The sequence below is a fragment of the Dama dama genome, chromosome 14 (genome assembly GCF_033118175.1).
Source record: "Dama dama isolate Ldn47 chromosome 14, ASM3311817v1, whole genome shotgun sequence".
NCBI lineage: Eukaryota > Metazoa > Chordata > Mammalia > Artiodactyla > Cervidae > Dama > Dama dama.
This window is the reverse complement of record NC_083694.1, coordinates 34,296,377-34,315,622: the sequence shown is the minus strand read 5'-3', so window position 1 is coordinate 34,315,622 and position 19,246 is coordinate 34,296,377. Positions and strand designations below refer to the sequence as shown.

General features: G+C 37.4%; 1 protein-coding gene across 2 annotated transcripts in view; it reads left to right on the top strand.

Moving 5' to 3' along the window:
• Window positions 1-19,246, top strand: part of NME7 (NME/NM23 family member 7) — a 226,486-nt gene that overhangs the window by 60,275 nt on the left and 146,965 nt on the right. For both annotated transcript variants that reach the window (XM_061160272.1, XM_061160273.1), the window contains one exon: window positions 2,902-3,010. In XM_061160272.1, the coding sequence (XP_061016255.1) occupies window positions 2,902-3,010 (109 nt within the window). The remainder of the gene's footprint in view (window positions 1-2,901; window positions 3,011-19,246) is intronic.

Below are 19,246 nucleotides of genomic sequence, written 5' to 3'. Positions count from 1 at the left end.
GGCAGGAGGCTCAGTAGTTGCAGCGCACAGGCTTGGTTGCCCCTTAGCATGTGAGGTCTTGGTTCCCGGACCAGGGATCAAACCCACATCCCCCTGCATTGGAAGGTGGATTTCTTAACCACTGGACCACCAGGGAAGTCTCTAGAATGCTGTTAAAATAGTATATTCAGAAAGTCCTTACAGTCTCTGGTTTGAGCAGAGATCAAAAGGAAGTGAGGGAGAAAGCCTTGCAAATGTCCAGGGGAAAGTGTTCCAGGAAGAAAGGAAACAATACATGTAAAGATTCTGAGGTAGGAACGGATTTGCTGTGCTCAAGGAACAAGGAGGTGAGGCCAATGATGCTGGGGCAGAAATAGCTTCATGGAAATAGCTTGAGGATTAGGTCAGGTATAGCCAGGGACCAGGTCACATAAGGCCTTGTAGGACATCTGGGACTTCGAAATTTATTGTGAATGAGACAGGAGATGTTGGAGGGTACTGTGCAGAGGAGTGACAGGATTTTTATAAGTTTCATTCTTACTACTGTTAATAATGGACCAGTTAGGGTGGAGAGACGTGTGTTGTGGGAAAAGTTGGAATGGGAGGTCAGTCAGGTGGTTAGTGAAGTTGTTAAAGGGAGAGTTGGTTGGCATGTGGCGTGGACCAGAGTGACAGATGTGGAGGTAGTGGATGGATTCTGGATATATTTTGAAGGATTTCCTGATATGTGGGACAGGTGGAGAAGAATCAGGAATTACTAGTTTCTTTTTGTTGTTGTTGTTCATTTTTGGCTTGTGCAATTGAAGGATAAGGAAAAAGGTGGGATTGAACAGATTAATGGGAGACAGTGGAAATTAGAAGTTCTGTTTTGGATGTTTTAAATCTGAAATGTCAATGTGGATGTGTAGTTTAGGGCGGAGGTTGGGCCGGAGGTTAAAATGTAGGAAGCATCAGAATACAGAGAGCACTGAAAGCCATGGGACTCAAGGGCGTCAGCAAGACAGTGACAACAGAATAGTGACAATAGATGGTACTAGACCCCGCACCAGTACTTAGGGGTCTGCTCATAGGAGAAAATCATGAAAGGAGACCGAGAAGAAGTGACAAGTGAGGTGGGAAGAAAACCAAGTAATGGAAGCATTCCAGGATGTAGGGATCAATTGTGTCAAATGCTGTTGGGTCAGGTAAGGTGAGGTCTGAGAATTAACCAGGGTACTTGGCAACGTGGAGGTGGCTGGGGATTTTCATGAGTAAACTTCCACAGAATGAAAGCCTGATTAGTTGTAAGTTTAAGAGGGAATGGAAGAGAAGAAGACAGAATGAAGACATCTCTTCTGAGAAATTTTGTGAAAGGAAGCAGAGAAGGGGCTCTGTAGAAGGGCCCTGTCCTTACCGTTTACAGTCCTCTACCATAGCTTCTTGTCACACTAGGTTTACTTCATTCATTCATTCACTACCTACCAGGACCCTGCAGGTATTTGAGTTTTCACCTGTACCATACAAGTTCTCTGAGAATATGTAATCAAAGCATCTGGTACAGGTTTGCAAACGGTACTTGGTGATACTCATCAGGAAAAGTAATAAGCAAAGGCATTAATACAATAGAAAGATACTTGTCTAAGGAATTGAACATTTTAATTCTAAAGAGTCATTAATGCTGGAATCACTCAAGTATATTTGCTACTATTTGAGCAGTTCCTCAGATTGGTTTTTTATTTGTTTTTCTGGCCACACCATAAGGCATGTTAGATCTTAGCACCTCAGCCAGCAATAAGACCTGCACCCCTGCACTGAGAGTGCAGTGTTTTAACCTCTGGACCACCAGGGATGTCCCCCAATTGGTTTTTTTTTAAACTGCATGCCAGTGTGGTACAGTAACACATCCTGTTATCTTTCAATTTTTAAATTTAATGAAAATGAGTATTTACTTTGAGCTCTTTGTTTTAGATGCTGAAGCACCTACAAGGCTATGCAAGTTAGTTCTTTTTGGGGGCAATTACCAAAATAACCACAACCTTGGAGAAGTATAGGGTACGGATGATTGGCAGCATCAGTAAAGGCCTCCTGGAGGAAGTGATCTTTGAAGTGATCCTTTACACATTAGCATGGTTCTTTGAGGACAGCTGGCTTTATAGGGAACAGTGGAGATAATAGTAGTAAAAGCTTAGTGGCAGAGAAGCGTATGTCTGAAGAATTGGTAAGTGTGGCCATCTTCAGGGCCAGTTCAAATTGCTGGGTTGTCCTTTTAATGAACTATGTGCAAAGCAAATAGCACAGCATGTATGTGGTTATAAAATAAGGTTCATGTGATTTGACTTTACTAGTACTATATATATATTTATATATATATAGTAAATTTTAATTAATTGTAGCTCTGATTCTTGAATACTCATCTGTTTCTGTAAAGATTTCCTAATTTTTAACTGCATTTTAGACATTTTAATGAAAAGCTTCGAATCGAACCTATGTCTCATAAACTGATACTTTGGATAAAATAGGGAACTTTATATTGATTACGTCCAATATTCAAAATGTTAAGACATTCTCAGTTTTATTCCTGGGACAGAATCATACATATTGTCATTGCTTTAATACTTCTTTACATGTTCCTTTTTAAGACTTAAAACAAGGTTCAGTTCATCAGTTAGCCTTTGTAAAAAGAATTTTTAGGAAATTCAGGAAAGAATTTGTATTGTGAAACTTTAAAAGTAATTGCTTTGTTCTTCCCCTCATAGGAGTAAAAGAGATTGTATTTGGGTAGGACCCTATGGGGCCTCCCTGGGACAATTGCTTCCCCCATACCCTCTACTTTAGCTCCTCTGTGAGGTACACAGATAGTAGTCTCTGATGCACATTTCCTGAGTCGTTTTACAGATGTATAACAAAATTACATGTGCCAAAGTCATTTCTCTTTGTCTTTAGGAAATGGAGTTATTTTTTCCTTCGAGTGGAGTGTGTGCGCCAGCAAACACTGCTAAATTTACCAACTGTACTACTTGTTGCATTGTTAAGCCCCATGCTGTCAGTGAAGGTAAGTACTGTGTTAAATACAATATAGCCAATACATTCTGCTAATAGCTGAATTTGTTAACATTCGTTTTCTTGATATAGGTTAGGTGTTGAAATTAAAGTATAGTTTTAATATTTCCATTCACTTTTTTGAAGGCACATGAATAGAAGTGATGTAATATGAGGACAAAATCTGAGTTTATATTTGTCTTTCTCTTTGTGCATTTCTAAAAGGTGTTCCTTGGGTTCCTGCTCATGCTCATCCTGTTACTGATCTTGATTCTCTGACTTCTAATCTGCTTTCTCCTCTCCCAGCCACATACTGTGATTAACTTAATTCACTTAAACAGCACTTCTAATTTAAAGCAACGTCTGTCAGATCTGCAGTATGCCCTTCCTGAGAAAGCTGGAAACTTCTTTTGGTTCTGTGTATCTGAAACAGAGTTCTTTCATATGTGTGTTTGTGTGTATGTGTGTGAAAGAGTTTGCAGTTTTTTTCTTTATTTTCTTCATGTGTTTGTTTTAGTCTGTTCAGTGTATTTTTGTCAGCCATCCCAAATCCTTTTGGAAAATGAGATGGGGTATAATTTGAAAGGTCATCTTTAAAAAACTGGAATATACTAAATAAATAGTATTTATTTATACTAAATAAAATAATAGATGAATGAATGAATTTTTAAAATTTTTATTTTCTAAGTATTATATGGGTTTAAATCATTTTTAGTCTTTAAAGATTTAAATGATATTTCATATACTCATATTTGATATCTGAAAGCGGAGGCATATGAGTTCAAGTAAAAGAAATTTTTGTTGAATCTAATCAGATGGCAGAATATTTTATTTAAACTTTGACATATCAAGGCATTTTTTATTTTTAAATTTCAATTTTAGGGATATTCTAAACCATTGTGAAATGCATAATTAAGCCAATTCAGCTTAAGCTTGACTATATGAAATATAGTTTCAGGTCTCATGTTGAATTTAATCAGATTTACTTGGCCCCCTTCCACTGGCTGGCTTATGTTTCTTTTTCTATAATCATCCGTTTCCTGGTGCATTTAATTTTACCTGTGGTCTCCAAGAGGAGATTTTTTTTAAAAAAAAGGAGTTGTTAAGAGAGCAGCTGAAATGGAATAACGGAATATTATCTTTTATTGACTATCCACTCCCCCAAGGCCAAAAAGGCTTGTTGATTAAGCAAAACTGAGTTTATTGCTTACTACAGTAAGGAGATCACACCAGGATGGTCTCTTAGTGGACTTTACAATGGAGAGGCCATGGGCAGATAGTGTAGAATTTCAGGTGTGACCCTGAGAGATTTAAGGTAGGTCTTTCAGTGCAGTGATATGATTGAAATGGGGTAAAATTTGTGATATAATAGTTTAGAATTAGTAGGAACATTGAGGCAAGAATCTTAACCAAGTCTTAAAAGTATACAACTGTTTGAGTTATTTGCCCCATTGAAGGAATATTGTGAAAAAGAAACAGTTTGAATAGTCTGTTGTTAAGATAACCAGACTTTTGGGAGGTTCTTGAGCTGAACAGTGAAGTTATTTACTGATTTACAGTTTTATCTTTGTGGGCAGTAATTTCTTGGCACAAATGATAATAAAGTCATGTGGATGTAGGCGGCCTCGGTTCTTAGTATTCTAGTTAATCTATATGAACGCAGTGATTCACTTCTAACTTCTAAGAGAACTAGGAAAAAAAGAGCTTACTTTGTGGAATAAATGGTGGAAATTTGGGGTATTGTAGTCTTTTTACCTAAGTAGATTGAAATATATTTTGTTATTTGGGACTTAGGACTTAAAAGGGAAGAAAAACAAGGTGAATTTTCTTGTTTTGTTTTCTAATTTAGAAATTATGCAATGTGTTTGTCTTGATGTCCTTAGTATTTAGTTAGTTTAATTCCATCGATAACATGAATTATTTTTAGTCTGAAATCAGGCTGTGTAGATTTGTATTCTGGCTCTGCTACTTACTAGCTATGGGAATACTGGATAAATTACTTAGCCTCTTTGTACCTTGTTTTTTCATCTATAAAATGGGAATAACAGTATCTCCTTTTCACAAGGTAGTGGTAAGGTTTAAGTGCACTTAATGTAATGGTTACATGACTAAATGATTAAGTGATTAAATGTAGAGATTAATGTCCTAAACAGTGCCCAGAACTTAAAGTGCTATATGTGTTAGGCGTTATTACTATTATGATTACTACTATATTCCTACCACTTCTGCTGTCATCATCTTTTACTTTTTAAGTAAAGGTGAATGATGCCTTAGAGACAAATCAGTATTTTAAAATACTAACAAAATCCAACATCTGTCATCCACAGAATGAGAATCCCTTTATTGTCTGAGGAACAAAATACTTTATTTTTTTAAAGTCTAAACTTAAGCCTGTGAAGTAGGATTAATGCTTCCATCTAGTTGTTTTGGCAGCTATCAGCGATTACCTATTCTGATTGTCCGTTACTGTTGGCACTGGGCAGGAGATATTAACCAAATATGGGAGAGCTGCTTTTGCACTAGTAATGGTCAAGACATTAGGCTTTTTGATATATTAGAACCCTGAAGTTTTGTTGGAAATCTTCCTTTCTTTTAACAGATTACTGCATTAAACAATTTGCTGCATTTTTCATAACATTGTCCTCTCTGATTGTATGTTCCTCCTCAGAAAAATAAGTCAGGATAGTTTAGAATAGAATAGATATTATTCTGTGAAAGTCTAGGAAATTTTTATGAAAGTAAATTGTATTGTGTAGCTCTCTGTTGTGTTTTGGCTCTAAAAACTAACTTACTACCTAACAGGAGCCCCCCTGAATTTTGGCTGATTGAATTTGGTTAAGTTCCCAGCTTTTTGTGTATTGGATTTCCTTCAAGTAACTCAGCATCTGGAATACTATGGAAGAGGCATGACAGTTTTTGTTATAGAGAGATTGGATTTACATATGACTTCACTTATATGTGGAATCTAAAAAATGAACAACAAATGAACAAACAAAGCAGATACAGACTCACAAATTGCAAGAATAAGCTGGTGGTTGCCAGAGGGGCAGGGCTTTGGGGAGGTGGACAAAATAGGTGAAGGGGATTAAAAGGTACAAATTTATAAAATAAATAGGTCAGGAGGATGTAATGTACACATAGAAGAGTCAGTAACATTGTAACAGCTTTGTGTCGTGACTGATGTTAACTCCTCTTACTGTGGTGATCATTTCGGAGTGCGGAATCAGTGTACACCTGAAACTAATTTAGTATTATATGTTAATTATAAATAAAAGGATTGGATATTGCATTGTTAATCTCAGTTTCAATAAAAATTCTTGGAGTGGGCCCAGCTTTGCTAAGAGTTAAGAGTTTTAAACTCTAAAACTGTGATTGTTTTATCCTATCTGAAGGAGTAAACAGTCGAAGGGTATGTACAATAGGTGCATTGAACTATTGTACATATAAAACTCTTGACTTTGTATGGAGCTTCGCATGTATTTTTGAAGCACAAAATTATAGGTATTTAAAAATATCTAATGAATTTGTAAGTTATGAGGACTTTGATTGAAGTCATCAATGTATTCACTTATAAGGAATCTCAAGAGTTTTGTTAGTTCCTACTAAAGAATCCCAGTCTTTAGGAAGGATTGCTTTTAATGGTCCTAACAAAGTAGTTGTGCATTAGGCTACTGAAAACCTTTTAGAAATAGTGAAATTTGCCTGCTAATATGTTCCGACGTCTAGTACCCTTTAGAGGGAAATGAGAGCCCCTAGGATTGTCAGTTGTAATGTCTTGACTGAGGGCAGAGTAGAAGGAAATCTCCTCAAATCTTATTAATGAGACTGTTAGAAAGAAGTATAGAACAACAATAGTTTTATATTATTAATACTAATTGTAGTTCATGTTTATGGGGTGATAAGTACCTTATACTAATTATTTAATTCTTAAAACTGTGAGGCTCGGTATTATTTGAAATGCATGCCACAGAGGAAGAAACCGAGGCAGTGAGATGTTAAGTGACTTGCCCAAAGTCCCTCAACTCTTAGGTGGTAGGGTTGGAATTTGAACCAAATTTGTCTTCATTTTACCACATTATACTATCCTGCAACTACACGGGTTATCACTTAGACCCTATAAATCCCCATCGTCAATTTTGATTATTAATCCCATTTTACCGATGTGGAATCTAAGAATTAGAAGGGGTAGGTTATAACTTGAAATCCAGGGCTGCTTGATTCCACAGCTGGAATTATTTGTGATATTTGTGCTACTCCATTGAGGTCAACTAATTGTGGAAAGCCATTCCTGATAGGTGTGAAGGGTAATCTGAATATCTTAAATGTAGTTTTAAAAATCATAAGTGGGTGGAAGATACTTATAGTTTAAGATGGAACTTGGAGAAATGAATGCTGTTCTGGTCAAGGTAATGGTTAAGAGATGAATAACAAGTTCTTAAAAACTGTAACTTTAGAATACTTTCTTAAAATTTTTCAGTTAAATGGGAATATTTTTTATATTTTTATATTTATTTATATTTACATATAAATTTATATAAATATATAATATATTATAATATTATAATATATAATATATAATAAATATATAATAATATTATAAATAAATATATAAATATATTTATTTATATTTATACTTTTTATATTTCTAAAGATGTTTAATTTGATTATAACAATCATTGTTCTTTTGAACAGTTTTTATTTTCATTTTAAAATTAATTTTTATTGGAGTATAGTTGCCTTAGGCTTCCCTAATAGTTCAGTTGGTAAAGAATCTGCCTGCAATGCAGGAGACCCCGGTTTGATCCCTGGGTGGGGAAGATCCCCTGGAGAAGGAAAAGGCTACCCACTCCAGTATTCTGGCCTAGAGAATTCCATGGACTGTATAGTCGTTGGGATCATAGAGAGTTGGACACGACTGAGCGACTTTCACACACACAGAGTTGTCTTACAAGTTGTATTAATTTCTGATGGAGCAAAGACAATCAGTTATTCATATATATATATCCCCTCTCTCTTATATTTCCTTCCCGTTTAGGTCACCACAGAACACTGAATAGAGTTCCCATGTTATACAGCGGCTTCTCATTAGTTGTCTATTTTATGCATGGTGTATATATGTCAATCCCAATCTCCCAATTAATCTCACCACCCCACCCCCGACCCTTGGTATACATATGTTTATTCCCTATATCTGTGTCTGTATTCATGCTTTGTAACTAAGTTCATCTTTATCATTTTTCTAGATTCCACATATAGGTGATATTATATGATGCTTGTTTTTCTCTTTCTGACTTCGGTCTGTATGACAGTCCCTAGGTCCATCCATGTCTCTGCAGATGGCACAATTTTGTTTCTTTTTATGGCTGAGTAATATTCTATTGCCTCTATGTAAGGCTGGATACTGTAAAACTCTTAGAGGAAAACATGGAAAACATTCTTTGACATAAATTGCAGCAAGATCTTTTTTGACCCACCTCCTAGAGTAGTGAAAATAAAAACAAAAATAAACAAATAGGACCTAATTAAATGTAAAAGCTTTGGCACAGCAAAGGAAACCATAAATAAGACTAAAAGACAGCCCTCAGAATGGGAGGAGATATTTGCAAATGAAGCAACTGACAAGGGATTAATCTCCAAAATACTCAAGCAGCTCAATATCAAAAAAAGAATCCAAACAAAAAATGGGTGGAAGGCCTACATAGACATTTCTCCAGAGAAGACATACAGATAGCCAACAAATACATGAAAAGATGCTCAGCATCACCATCACTGGTTATTAGAGAAATGTAAACTAAAACTACAATGAAGTATTACCTCACACCTATCAGAATGGCCATTATCAAAAAAATCTGCAAACAGTAAATGCTGGAGAGGGTGTGAAGAAAAGGGAACCCTCATACATTGTTGGTGGGAATGTAAATTGGTACAGCCACTATGGAGAACAGTATGGAGGTTCCTTAAAACACTAAAAATAGGACGACAGTTTGACTGAGCAATCCCACTCCTGGGCATATACCCAGAGAAAACCGTAATTCTGAAAGATACATGTACCCCAGTGTTCATTGCAGCACTACGTACAATATCCAGGATGTGAAAGCAACCTAAATGTCCATCAGCAGAGGAGGGTATAAAGAAGATGTGGTGCATCTATACAGTGGAGTATTACTCAGTTCTTATTTTGTTTTATCCTGTTTTTAAAGTTGAAGTCTTTTCCTAGGTGTAATTTATTTTTATGTATTTCAGGTTACTCTGTCCCTTGCTCCTGCACTCCGGAAGCTCCCCCTTGTTCCTTTTCTCCTCAGGGCCTTTCTACTACTTTCCTTTGCCTGGGATGTGCATCCCTTCCTCCTTCTCCCACCCCACAAAATGTCATTTTTTTCAGGGAAGCTCCAAATGATATGTTCTCTTGGCGCTCTCTGCTTTCCCTTTATGGCACTTAGCATGGTTTGCTATTATATATTGTGTAATTATATGTGTATGTGTGTATGCATGTATATACATATATAGCTATAATACATAATATATATTAATTTTTGAGTGATCATTCATTTTACCTCTACTGTATTACAAACTCTGATTATAGGAACAGTATTTGTTTCATTGTCATATTTTAAAAAATATTTTTTACTCCTCATGTAATTTTTCTTTTAAGAGAAGAAAGTGAAATAAAGTGTTAGTTGCTCAGTCATGTCCGACTTCTTGTGACCCCGTGGGCTGTAGCCCACCAGGCTTCTCTGTCCAAGGGATTCTCCAGGCAAGAACACTGGAGTGGGTTGCCATTCCTCTCTCTAGGGGATCTTCCCAACCCAGGGATTGAACCCCGGTCTGCTGCATTGCAGGCAGATTCTTTACCATCTGAGTCACCAGGGAATGTGTTACTTAGGAGTCTTTAGTATCTGAATGTTGTCAGAGAATGTGGTCTCTGTGATGTTTGTTTCTTTGAAATTTGTTGTTGTCCTTTGTGACTTAACTAGTGACTCATTTAAAAAAAATTCCAATGTGTGTTCGAAAAGAAGGATGTTGCTGCCTTGTTCTCTGTTTATATGTAAGTAGTTATTAATTCAAACTTGGTTGCCCCAAATTGTACTTTTTTTGGTCTGCTTGAATAATCAGCTTCTGAAAAAAACTTGGTTGAATTCTTCCATGTTAAAATTATCTATTATTATGAATTTGTCATTTCTCCTTTCAATTTGGGCTGCTTTGTTTATCTTGAGGTTTTTTTTTATGTGACTATCTTTTTGTTCCTTACATAGTGTCTTACTTTAGTTCCAATAATTTTTTGGTTGTTGTTTACTTTAAAAGAAGGCATATATTTTTCTAATTTTTAGCCTTTTCCTTATAATATATAGTCTTATAATCATTATAACTGAATTTTATTTCATTTCTATTTAAAATTTTTTTGCTTTTTCAATCCAGTCTAGCAGTAATAAAATGGTTGAATTTAACTCATTGCCATTTATTGTGATAACTGATTTGGATTCCTTTTTTTATCATGCTTAAGATTTTTTTCCATTCTTCTCCCTTCTCTTTAACCCCCCAGCTCTTTCCACCTTCTGTTAGATGGATAAATTTTTATTTCCCTCTTTCTCTATTGTTTATCTGCCAATTTGAAAGCCCTAGAGAGGGGATCAGCAGACTACAGCCATTGGGCTAAGTTGGACCAGCTGCCTTGGTTTATAAATAAAGTTTTATTCGGGACTCCCTTGGTGGTCCAATGGTTAGGATTCTGTGCTCCTGAAGCAGCGGGCCTGGGTTCGATCCCTGGTGAGGGAAATAGACCCCACAATCTGCAACTAAATATCCCAGAGGCCATAACAAGTTGGAAGATCCCACGTGCCACAATTAACACCTGGTGCAGCCAAATAAATGTTTTTGTTTTTTTTTAAATAAAGTTTATTGGAACACAGCCATACTCATTCATTTATATATTGTCTATGGCTGCTTTTATTGCTACATTAGTATGATTGAGTAGCTGTGACAGATAATAGTAAATCCTGAAAAGCCTAAAGTATTAACTGTCTTACCTTTTACGGAAAAAGTTTACTGACCGTTGATATAGAGTATATATTTTTTAATTCATTTGTTCAGTCACTAAGTTGTGTCCAGCTCATGTTCAACTCTTTTGCTACCCCATGGACTGTAGCTCACCAGGCTCCTCTGTCCATGAAATTCTCCAGGCAAGAATACTGGAGTGGGTTTCCATTTCCTTCTTCAGGGATCTACCCGGGATCTTCATGGACCAGGGATTGAACCCATGTTTTCTTTTTGGCAGGTGGGTTTTTTACCATTGAGCCACCAGGGAAGCCCATATTTTTAAATTGGTTCTACTTAATTAGTTTTAGCATCTTAAAATTTAAATTTTAAATTTAACATCTTAAAATTTGAATTTCTACTTAATTTTTTGCATCTTTAATACTTAACTCTAATAAATCATATTAATAAAATTTGAGCTTGTTCACTCCAAATTTTTCCAAAGACAGACTTTAGAATGCTTTAAGCAACCACTGAGATTTTCTTTTCCCATCTTCCAATTTATTGGTGTGAAAATGTTTTCCTTTTTAATTTTTAAATAACTTTATTGATGTATAACTTATATAACATAAAATGCACATATTCTAATTGTACATTTTTGGCACTGCATAATAATGTCAAGCTCTTAAGAGTCAAGAAGTCCTCCTTAGTAGATAAACTTGGTCCTGGCTGATATCTCTAGGGAGACATTTAGAGGATGAGTGGTTTTGATTATTTGCATGTTACTATGTGAAAGCAGGAGGATTGAATAGATTTATTCCAGGCCTAATTGTGTGCCTTTATGATTATAGGGTTTGGTTTTTTTTTTTCAACCAATGACAAAGCAATGAAAAGTCACTGTGTCTTTTATTGTTGAAAGTCAGGGCTTGCTCTTTACCTGACTGGAATAAAGAAACATCTGTTGCTAGGCAGCCAAAGCACTAGCACCTACCAACTGCGATGTGTGTATCAGGAATCTTAGGCTCTCTTCAAAGCCTAGTGATATATAGTAGAAGTGAAATATCTATCTATACTCAAATGTCTGAATTAGAAGAAACAAGAATATAGATAAAAGAATGGCAGAGAGCTCAGTGAAAATGCTAATAACTCTATCTGGCAAGAATGATCATAGTATATAATGTTTGGAATGACTGTTATAACTCTATGGCTTCACATTGTGTGGCCTTGAAGACATTTCTTGACGTCTCTGAAGCTTTATTTTGTTGTTGTTGTTGTTCTGCAAAATGAAGATGACAGAACCTACTTCATGAGTAAGGTAATGCATATGATGCACTTGGAATAGTTTGCCTAGTAAGTGTACAATGAAGTATTGGCTGTTAGTAGTAGTAGCTTTAGAAATAATATCACATAGCACATGTTTTGAAAAACCTGAATCAGTTACGTTTTATCGCTTTGTAACAACCATCGCCAAATTAGTTCCTTAAAAATGGTTTATTACTTCTCACGATTCTGGATGTTCCCTGGTCTGTTGGCAATTTTCTTGTGGTATACATGAGGTCCTTGGTGGCTTCATGCAGCTTGGAACTGTGCTGAGGCTGGAATATACAAGATTGTTTTTCATCCTTCCAAGACTGTTTCCATGTGGCATCTTCTCTGGTGGCTCAAATGGTAAAGAGCCCACCTGCAATGCAGGAGACCTGGGTTCGACCCCCGGGTCAGGAAGATCCCTTGGAGAAGGAAGTGGTAGCCCACTCCAGTATTATTGCCTGGAGAATCCCATGGAGAGAGGAACCTGGCGGGCTAGAGTCCATAGGGTCACAGAGTCAGTCACGACTGAGCAACTAACACTTTTTCACTTTCTTACCATTCAGTAGTCTATCCTAAGCTTCATTATGGCATGGTTGCTGGCTTCCAAAAAGAGTATTCCAAGTATTCAATGTGCAAGAGCTCAACAAGCCTCTGCTTCCATCACGCCTTACTGTCCCAATAGCTAACTCTAGTCATGTGGCCAAATCAGTATGAGAGGGAATTACACAAAGGCATGAATACCAGTACGTGAACCAAGAACTTCCAGATGTTCAAGCTGGATTTAGAAAAGGCAGAGGAACCAGAGATCAAATTGCCAACATCCGTTGGATCATAGAAAAAGCAAGAGAATTCCTGAAATACATCTATTTCTGCTTCATTGACTGTGCTAAAGCCTTTGACTATGTGAATCACAGCAAACTGTGGAAAATTTTTAAAGAGATGGGAATACCAGATCTCCTTACCTGTCTCCTAAGAAATCTGTATGCAGGTCGAGAAGCAACAGTTAGAACTGGACATGGAACAATGGACTGGTTCCAAATTGGGAAAGGAGTACATCAAGGCTATATACTGTCACCCTGCTTATTTAACTTCTATGCAGAGTACATCATGAGAAATGCCAGATTGGATGAAGCACAAGCTGGAATCAAGATTGCTGGGAGAAATATCAGTAACCTCAGATATGCAGATGACACAACCCTTATGGCAGAAAGTGAAGAAGAACTAAAGAGCCTCTGTATGAAAGTGAAAAAGGAGTGTGAAAAAGCTGGCTTAAAACTCAACATTCAAAAAACTAAGATCATGGCATCTGGTCCCATCACTTCATGGCAAATAGATGGGAAACAATGCAAACAGTGAGCTTCAAAATCACTGTAGATGGTGACTTCAGCCATGAAATTAAAAGATGCTTGCTTCTTGGAAGAAAAACCATGGCCAACATAGACAGCTTATTAAAAATCAGGGACATTACTTTGCCAACAAAGATCTCTCTAATCAAAGCTGTGGTTTTTCCAGTAGTCGTGTATGGATGTGAGAGCTGGACCATAAAGAAAGTTGAGTGCTGAAGAATTGATGCTTTTGAGCTGTGGTGTTGAAGAAGTCTTGAGAGTCTCTTAGATAGCAAGGAGATCCAACTAGTCCATCCTAAAGGAAATCAGTCCTGAAAATTCATTGAAAGGACTGATGCTGAAGCTCCAATACTTTGGCCACTGGATGAGAAGAACTGACTCATTGGAAAAGACCCTGATGCTGGGAAAGATTGAAGGCAGGAGGAGAAGGGGACGACAGAGGATGAGATGGTTGGATGGCATCACTGACTCCATGGACATGAGTTTGAGTAAACTCCAGGAGTTGGTGATGGACAGGGAAGCTTGGCATGCTGCAGTCCTTGGGGTCGCAAAGAGTCGGACACAACTGAGCAACTGAACTGAACTGATGGATACCAGGGTCATGGTTCACTGGGGACTGCCAGTGTAGCAGCTTCCCTCAAGTGGTATAAAGCTTGTACATGGTTGGAATTTGGTACTTGAACCTGAACCCATGGAGATATGCTCGACAGTGCTTCTCAAGCTTTTGCGTGAACCAGACCCATTTGGGGGACTTTTAAAATGCATATTTCTGGGCCCTAACTTCAGAATTTAGTAAGTCTGGACTGGAGGCCAGAAATAAGTATTCAAAAAGTCTCTCCTAACCTAGAGGGGACAGAGGTGGAAGGGAGGTTCAGTAGGGAGGGGGTATATATGTACCTATGGCTGATTCATGTTGGTGTATGGCAGAAACCAACACAACATAGTTAAGCAATTATCCTCCAATTAGCAATAAATAAATATTTTTTAAAAAGTCTCCCCAGGTCATCCTGATGTCCAGTTTGAGGACCATTTATCATAAATTTTGAACTCAAGGGACATCCTGTATTTCCTCTGGTGATCTACCTGTATCAGAGGCTACTTTTTAGTTGTTTAGTTGCTCGGTCATGTCTGACTCTTTGTGACGCCATGGACTGTAGCCTGCCAGGCTCCTCTGTCCATGGAATTTTCCAGGCAAGAATATTGGAGTGAGTTGCCATTTATTTTATACCAGGTGGAAGATTTGTAGCTTGTTTTCTGTGGCAGGTTAATAACAACCACGAAGAAGGTTAAGGAAGAGTTACCTTTTACTTTTCAGTAATTCATATGACTCCACAGAGGTAGTCCCCTGTTCTAGGTTTTAGGTTGGTGAGAATTTCTTGGAGTGATGGAAAATTCGAGTATCCATGGCACTCTGCTTTACCAAAGTAGCTTCTCAGTAATGCTGTTTCAATAGTGTTGTTCTCAATAATGTTTATTTGCTGCTGCTAAGTCGCTTCAGTCGTGTCCGACCCTGTGCGACCCCATAGACGACAGTCCACCAGGCTCCCCTGTCCCTAGGATTCTCCAGGCAAGAATACTGGAGTGGGTTGCCATTTCCTTCTCCAATGTCTATTTAGCAGTTGTTTAATAAGAATAACAGAAAAGTTTGACCTGTGTCTAGCTAGGCATTACTCTCTAGTGAGATTAGAATGAAACCTGTTTTTATTGAAAGAGCACTGGAAGAAGTATAACATTAAGGAAAGTGACTTCTAAGATCTCTCAGAAGTCTTGGTGTAATTTTAAGCTTTGATAACTTTAGAATTATAAATGCAACAAATAATACCATTTATAAAATTAATTTAAATTTCTTTTACGTTCATTCCATGTTTGTAGTTTGAATACAGTTTATGTTTTGGTAAATATTTAAAAAATGAAATCTATATAACTTTCAAATCACATTTTATTGTACATTTCTAGCATTTATATTTCTAAGTTACTATACTAAGTCTCGTGGGACAACCTGTATATATATTACTGGAGGAAATGACATTTATTGGCAGGAGAATTATTTTGTTTGAGGAAATTTCATTTTCCCCTTCCTTTTTTTAAACCTTTTTATATGTTAGAATTTAAGAGTTACCATTCAGGGAATGATGTTACTGAGGCAACATGACACATATGCCTTTGAGATTATTCACCTGCTGACCTGTTCAGTTCAGTCTCTCAGTCGTGTCCGACTCTTTGCGACCCCAAGGACTGCAGCACGCCAGGCTCCTCTGTCCATCACCAACTCCCAGAGCTTGCTCAAACTCATGTCCGTTGAGTCGGTGATGCCATCCAACCATCTCATCCTCTGTCATCCCTTTCTCTTCCTGCCTTCAATCTTTCCCAGCATCAGGGTCTTTTCCAATGAGTCAGTTCTTCTCATCAGGTGGCCAAAGTACTGGAGCTTCAGCATCAGTCCTTTCAATGAATTTTCAGGGCTGATTTCCTTTAGGATGGACTAGTTGGATCTCCTTGCAGTCCGAGAGACTCTCAAGACTCTTTTCCAACACCACAGTTCAAAAGCATCAATTCTTCAGTGCTCAGCTTTCTTTATAGTCCAGCTCTCACATCCATACCTGACTGCTGGAAAAACCATAACTTTGACTACATGGATTCTAGGTATTCACAGAGTATTTAAGGATGAACAGGATCCATGCAAGAATAGATGCTGAGTTTTGACTAAATACTACTCCCCTTGTTTATTTTTCATATACATGTCTGTTAGAGGACCATGTAATTTTAGAAATGTCATAAGTAATGCCAAGCGTAGTTAGAAATGTTCTGTGCTGTGAGTGCTAAGTCGCCTCACCAGTTGTGTTTGACTCTTTGCAACCCCATGGACTACAGCCTGCCAGGCTTCTCTGTCAGTGGGATTTTCCAAGCAAGAGTATTGGAGTGGGTTGCCATTTTCTTCTTCAGGAGGTCTTCTCAACTCAGGGATCGAACCCGCATCTCTTAAGTTTCCTGCACTGGCATTGGCAGTCAGGTTCTTTTACCACTAGTGCCACCTGGGAAGCCCAGAAATGGTCTAGACTTGAGGAAAACATATCTCAAAGAGTTTGCAAAGACAGTGTGTTCCCATTCTTCTGCCTTTGGAGGGATCTCTGGTACTGATTTATTGTGTATCTTCCTACTCCTCTGCAGAAGTGCACCTGTAACTGCACAATGACAGAGGAAGACAGGACTTTCTTCTACTTAGGCTTTGGTCTTGTTCTTTGGGCAGCTTCCTTCCACTAACCCAGGAGCAGGACCCATCTCTGTGGAGCTGGGGCCCAGGTATTCGGGCCACATCATGTTACTTTATCAGAAGATATTTTAAAAATGAAAAGTCATGGTAGCATGATCTCATGTGGTAAGACTTTAAAAGATGATTCATGTTACATGACAGATTATAAATGAGGAAATTCTGACAATTTAATTAGAATTGATTCTTATGAGGAAGAAAAAAGGCACACATCTAAAGAAAGGATGGTACCTTACAGAAGTCTAGAAAGCTTGGGTTTCCAAATGACATGTTAAAAGATGAGAGCAGTTGATACTTATGAGAAGTGCTGGAAGATATGATCTGTGTCATTACTTTTTGAGTTTTAATAAATGGTACACTGCTTTTCTGCATATTGCACAACTTTCCTACTCTAGAAAGCCTGTGGTTCAAAGCCCTCACTTGTTTGGGTGGTTAGTTCATTTGTACCCTGTCACCGCCTTACACAGACTACATCTCTGTGTTGTCATACATTGGCTTGTGTGTGCCACATGGGAAGTTATTTCTATATAGCCATTTCTATGGCTATATTTCTATATAGGCATTTTCATGGTGGTCATTACAGAAGAGCTTAGTTATCAAAAGAGCACTTTGCAGTGTCTCGTTAGGATAATCTTAAGGGTCTTTTTTCATTATTGAAATAGAGTTTATTTACAGTGTTTTGTTAGTTTCTGGTGTACAGCAAAATGATTCAGTTTTATATATATATGTAACAATGTTCTGCTTTTTTCTGAGCACAGATGTTCACTTTAAAATTAGTAAACTGTTATATATTTTGCCTAAAACATGTACTTCTTATATTTTACAGTAAATATTTAGAAACTGGGCAAGGCAAAGAGTAGATGGTATGAAAAGTGAAGCTGTGGTCGCTCAGTCGTGTCTGACTGTTCATGACCCCGTGGACTGTAGCCTGCCAGATGCCTCTATCCATGGCATTCTCCAGGCAAGAACACTGGCGTCGGTTGCCATTCCATTCTCCAGGGGATCTTCCCAACCCAGAGATCAAATCCAGGTCTCCCACATTGCAGGCAAATTCTTTACCATCTAAGCCACCAGGGAACCAGTAGATGGTATAGTATGTTCTTATTTCCTTAAAAGCAAACAAACAAAATATATGTACGTGTATTTGTACATATGTTGAGTATTTTAGAATATGTAAAGACTTACTTACAGTGATTTTCTCTGAGAGGAAGGACTGAGAATATAAGGTGGAAAAGAGATTTACTTTCACCATGTACCCCTCTTACTTCCATTTTGCTTGTTTTCCAATGAGGCATATTTTTAAAAATTGTATAAAAAAGGGTAGGGGAAATTAAGACCCAAAATTCAGAACTGGAGAATTTAAGATGTTTTTGACTTGTTTTTTAAGATGATGTAGGTATGGAATAATGGGATTAAGGAAGAAGTGGACTAGAAATTAAAGTCATAGGCTTTTCAGATCATATTCGCCTTTTTCATGGCCAGGAGAGTGGTAATTATGATGCTTTATTGTCCTCAGATCTTTTGCTCCCAATCATAGTTTTCAAACTTTAGTGAGCATCTGGATAACTGGATCTGGATTGTTAAAATAGAGATTCCTGGGCCATACCTTCAGAGTGCTTGACTCAGTATGTCTGCATTTCTGAAATTTCCAAGTCGGGCTAATGCTGCTGATGCAGGAACCACATTTTGAGAAATAATGGTCAGCAAAACTGCCCCCTACATAAGGACATGCTGGAAAACAGACCAAAAATGGAGGCGTATACCCAGTGCATATAAACTGTGCTTCCAACAGATGAGGAGCAAGAGTTATATAATTTTGTGACATTATGTCTACTATTAAGCCTATCTATGAATGGCAATGTAATCTTGCCAGCTGGGGAAATTAGATAGAGTCATTTAAAGTCAACAAAAGAAGCAGTGTTTTTGTACTAAGATGTCTAGGTTTGTTTCCACCTTAATGGTGACTTTGAATAACTGGAATAAAGAACATAAATGTTTGTATTTTTAAAAATTGTGCAAAAGAGAAGCTTAGAGAGTCCTTTTCTTTATATGTTGTAAAAATAGAATGCAAAACAACAGAACTAATTTTATGGAAGGGAAAAGAATTTTACTTGGTTTTGTTCATTTTAGAATTAATGGATCCATGGTTTTGAATTACCTTTTCAGTCTTTTCTGGTGCTTGCTTATAAAACTAACAGATTTCTATTGGTAAGTTATAACATTGTTGTTGCTTAGTCACTAAGTTGTGTCCAACTTTCCTGCAACCCCATGGACTGTAGCCCACCATGCTTCTCTATCCATGGGGTTTCCCAGGCAAGAATTCTGAAGTGGGTTGTCATTTCCTTCTCCATGGGAT